Source organism: Orussus abietinus, unplaced genomic scaffold (assembly GCF_000612105.2).
Source record: "Orussus abietinus isolate OABI.00-Male unplaced genomic scaffold, Oabi_2.0 scaffold615, whole genome shotgun sequence".
Taxonomy (NCBI): Eukaryota; Metazoa; Arthropoda; class Insecta; order Hymenoptera; family Orussidae; genus Orussus; species Orussus abietinus.
Window position 1 is genome coordinate 38,008 of NW_019394824.1, and position 4,651 is coordinate 42,658.

The 4,651-nt window shown below is 36.9% G+C and overlaps 1 protein-coding gene across 1 annotated transcript; it reads right to left on the minus strand.

Annotated features, from left to right (window-relative positions):
- Window positions 1-1,460: 1,460 nt before the first annotated feature.
- LOC105702224 (conserved oligomeric Golgi complex subunit 6) lies at window positions 1,461-4,621 on the minus strand. The gene is made up of 9 exons (XM_012429618.1): window positions 4,433-4,621; window positions 3,795-4,069; window positions 3,548-3,695; window positions 3,260-3,471; window positions 2,850-3,073; window positions 2,382-2,773; window positions 2,145-2,306; window positions 1,854-2,015; window positions 1,461-1,782 (listed from the first exon to the last, which is right to left on the minus strand). The coding sequence occupies exons 1-9, from the start codon at window positions 4,517-4,519 to the stop codon at window positions 1,543-1,545; spliced, it is 1,902 nt and encodes a 633-aa protein (XP_012285041.1). The 5' UTR covers window positions 4,520-4,621; the 3' UTR covers window positions 1,461-1,542.
- Window positions 4,622-4,651: the final 30 nt, after the last annotated feature.

Here is a 4,651-nt window from a genome sequence, read left to right on the forward strand (position 1 = left end):
TGGCGAGATTGACGGGCCAAGGGACTCGCCGTTGCTCGCCGCGAGGGGATTTTCCCCCGGAACGGCCTCGCTAGAGGCCCCTTCCCCTGGACGCCGAGCGCTCGTTGGCTCCCTCGGGTCGGGACAGGGGAAAGGCGGTCACTTGGCAACGCCGCGAACCGCTATGTCGACCAATCGGAGAGGCGCGAATGGACCTCTGCGCATCCACGACACGCGTCCGCCATCTTGTATTCTCCCGCCTAAACTGTCAAACGATGACGCCGTTCGGTTTCGATCGGCTTAAGAATGTACTGCTGAAATTAAGTTTTTGAAATCTTTTAGTTGAACGAATCGACAAAGGACGACGGAACCATGTAAAATGACGTGTGATAAGGTTAATTGAGGTCAATTGGGGGTATTTTTCGACCGTATCGGTGAACGATTTTAAACTACAAAATGGAACAAATGCCAAGTGTAGTGGGGTATTAAAAAGATGTATGTCATACAGTAGGCACCCCACATCGGAAATATGGATTGAAACCTGTTGGAGAATTTAGCGCTATTTTAGTGCTATTTTAGTGATACAACCTCGATTTTAGTGCTCCACCCCTTATACCGAAAATCGGTGGTGGTGCTGAGTGAAAGTTCACTCAGCACTCCCACAGTGCATACTACGTTAAGGGAAAGATTCACGGAAAAAACGAGTAGGCAGCATTTTGGTGCTATTTTAGTGCTGTAGAAATACCCACGAGCCGGATCCGAAACATCACCTCCTTCACCCCAAAACTACCCCCGATCGTATAAGCACCAAGAGAGAAAAGGTAGAAATAGCAACATTTTGCATGTTCCCTTCTCGAATTATTTTGGTGCTATTTTAGTGCTCCGTAAATACTCAAGAGCCGGATCCGAAACATCACCCCTTTCACCCCAAAACTACCCCCGATCGTATAAGCACCAAAAGAGAAGAGGTAGAAATAGTAACATTTTGCACGTTCTTTTTTTGCATTATTTTGGTGCTATTTATGTGCTCTGTGGATACCCACGATATCCTTAAAGCACTTAACACCAAAATAATGCGAGAGTACATGCAAAATGTATTATTATTTCCACCTTTCCTATCTTGGAGCCTATATGATCAGGGGTAGTTTCAGGGTAAAGGGGGTGATATTTCGGATCTGTCTCTTGGGTATGCCTAAAGCACTTAAGTAGCACCAAAATACTGCATACCCGTTTTTTCCATGAATCTTTTCCATGAAACCCTTAACGTAATCTGCACTGTGGGGGTGCTGAGTGAATGTTTACTCAGCATCCCCACCGATTTTCGGTATAAAGGGTGGAGCACTAAAATCGAGGTTGTAACACTAAAATAGCACTAAAAAGGCACTAAATTCTCCAATAGGTTTCATTTCATATTTCCGATGTGTGGGTGCCTACTGTACATACATATTAAAAAGGACATTTTAACAAAAAGATCAGGAAAATAGAATGTTATGTACAATATAATGAATTTTTAATACACGTGTCGTGGTGTTGACTTTTCATTTCGGGAATGTTTGCCTAGTTTTACGGTTGCTCTTGAATCAGCGCTTTGAGCCATTCGTCGGGTGTCCGTGTGAATAGGGTTTCTGGATTTTGATAAAGATTTTTTGGTTCGTGACAAGCATCGTACAGTTGCTTATAAATCGCTGCAACTACTTTAAGCGGTCGTTTGTATGCTTCCCTGCGATGAGTAGTACTTTGTAGTAAGTAGGTTTGTGGCAGAAAATACATGTCCGAGGTCATACAGAACATATCTAGCTTCTCCTGTAACGTAATCAAGATTATATTCCAATTGTTTCGGATGAAAACATTTTGAAACGGTAATGGAGACTCACGCTTAGTTTTTTTATGCTATGATAATCCATGCCTGGAATTGCCGATAACGGTCCCTGTTCTTTTCCTTGTAAAATCGTACAAATAGGTCTAAGATTTAATTCGGCAACTAAATAACTAGATTGTTCCGAAGCCAGAGTATCGAGTTGAGCATCTGATAGAACCTGTGCAACAGGATATCTCGTATGAATGTATTATATATACAAAACTGAACTAAAAATTAAGCAGAAATATCGCAAAATATTATACTTAATATTTTATTATGCTCATCTTAAATCACTTAGTTCAGTTACCTGTAATCTTTCTAGTCTTTGATCCACGTATTCGTACACAGCTAAAGTTTTTTGTATTTGATAAATACAATTTAACAGGTACACAGCCATGTCAACTATGGGAAGCCGAGATGCTGCCTCGTTAACTTGTTGCATCAATGGATCAATGATGCAAGAAACAATCTATATAAAATTAAAGGAATGTTTAAACAATCACTGACATACTATCATGTAAATAAATAGATTTAGTCTATTGACCTGAACCATGTCATTTTCTCTGCCTTCTGCTATACTTGCTACCGACAGAACTTCTTCAAGAATGCATAGTAAATTGTAAACCGACGTCGCTGGATTTAAATCAGTATTCGGTGGCTCAGAATGCTCTCCAATAGCAGATCGTATTTCACTTTGTAATTTCATGTAAAAGCTTTTCTCGCTTAAATCTAGTAGATCACCTAAAGTAATATCCAGGATACTACCTGGTACGATCTGGCTTAGTATGGCACGATAAAACCTTATCAAGGTTGTGACAGAGTATAATACTGTCACTGGCATGTCCCCAGCTAGGGTATGTTCTATTCTTGATTTCAAAGGATAGCACAAACCTTCTGTAATGTTTCCCAATGCTTGTTGCACTTGTTCCGATATATCTAAAATAAAAATTTAATTTATTATTTAGCTATATTATAACACGCGAGTCTAAGAAGGTATGATTACGATTCAGACCTGTTTTATCACAATCTTTAACAAATGTTAGGATGTTTTCTTTTTCAACTGGTATTGCTTGATGTAACCAAGCAAGCATATCTCCGACATATCTCTTTGGATCATGTGCATGCATTTCTATGGGATTGGATGTTCTTCCAAATCCTTCATCTAACGTCAATGCGTCAATAAAAGAACTAACTAAAACAGATCTTCTGGCTGTACAGTACTCATCCAAAATATACCTGAAATTTATACAATTCCAATGCAGAATGTTATTTCAAAAAATTGTTATAACTTTACAATATTTACAAAAATGACTTCCACAATACCATCAAACCAAAAAGCTATAGAAATTATATTCTTACTTGAATCACAGAATGTATAATGTTACCATAATTCCGCACTGTACATTATATATATATACTCACTTAAAAAGTACAGGCCTATCCTGTAATTTATTCATTGCCTTAATCAATAAGGGAACTAGATGCTCGTTTTCAATATGACGACATTGCCCCTGAGTCCACCTGTACAATCTTTCTAAAGCAGCTTCTTGTAAAAGTGTCATTCTTTGCATAACATCCAAAGCCAATGTTTGATAACCAGATTGCATTAAAATTCCGCAAGTACCATGTATTTCCTGCATATAAAGGATAAATATATTAATCATAATATATCACCAGATCATCTTTGGTAATCATAACCCCATATTTCACCTGCACACGATCTAAAATTGTAAAAAATTCCTCAGTGATGGTAGGTGCTTCCCTCGAAGTACCTTGAAGTATTGCTATTTCTGATGAAGTTAACTGAAACTTCTTTATGAAAGCATTAGCAACATCTTGTTGTATTGATATTTTCTGGCTGGAAAATAATGTTCATGAAAATGACTATGCCATTTCAAACCTTTTTTAAAATATTACACCTTATTACAAAATATAATCTGTAAGATATGATTAGTACCTTTCACTTTGAAGTTTTGTCGTTTGATCTATAAGTCGTAACGTTTGTGTTTTTGTTGTTTGTAATTGATGGGTCATACTTTGTACCGAGCTGTTCATTTCAACAACTTCTCTGTAAATATCATCTAATGAAGATTTAACTTCTCTAAATGCACATAAGAATTCATCGTTTATCGATAAGCTTCTCCTTTCTATTTTACTTCGCAAATTTCTCCTTGCGCTCAAGGTATTTTCTGTGAAAAATGTGGACAATTCTTTCAATGCTTCTAGAGTCTCCTGAAAAGATAAAACATTTTATTAACAAGTACAAAATGAATAACTTAACAAAACATTTCCAATAGAATTGCTGAAAATGATAACATTACATCAGTATACTTAGATATGTAGGATTTTCACTATATAAATTTATGCAACTGTGTGTACTACACTGTTACAAAGAATAAGCTTGCGATTACACACCTGGATGTTAAAATAAAATAGAAATACGTACAAATTATGTACATATGTATTATCGTACGCAACAATAAATTCTATATTCAATATATTAACATTAAAAAATTCTTATAGTAAAAGTCAATACGTTCGTTTTACATACAAGTACCCATATGTGTAAAACGTATGCATATGCAAGATAAGTACCTTATCATTTTCAAGTCTCGATTCAAGCAATTTATTAACTCGACGAATTAATGCAGGGCTTGATGATTTCTCCTCCATTGTTATCATGTTTATGTTAATTACTGATCATTTTTAGATCATTCAACATAACCTACAATCAAAAACTGAAACTGAGTAGGAACAAAGAATTCAGAAGCAGAGATGAGTTGGGAGATTGCTCACGGGCAGGGTCGCGCGATC

Bases quoted from the DNA above. Each gene is read 5' to 3' on its own strand.
- LOC105702224 (XM_012429618.1), bottom strand. From the start codon at position 4,519: ATGATAACAATGGAGGAGAAATCATCAAGCCCTGCATTAATTCGTCGA. The intron at 2,774-2,849 runs GTCTGAATCGTA...TTTTTATTTTAG, and splicing joins TAAAGATTGTGATAAAACAG to ATATATCGGAACAAGTGCAA. The intron at 1,783-1,853 runs GTGAGTCTCCAT...ATTACGTTACAG, and splicing joins ATAGCATAAAAAAACTAAGC to GAGAAGCTAGATATGTTCTG.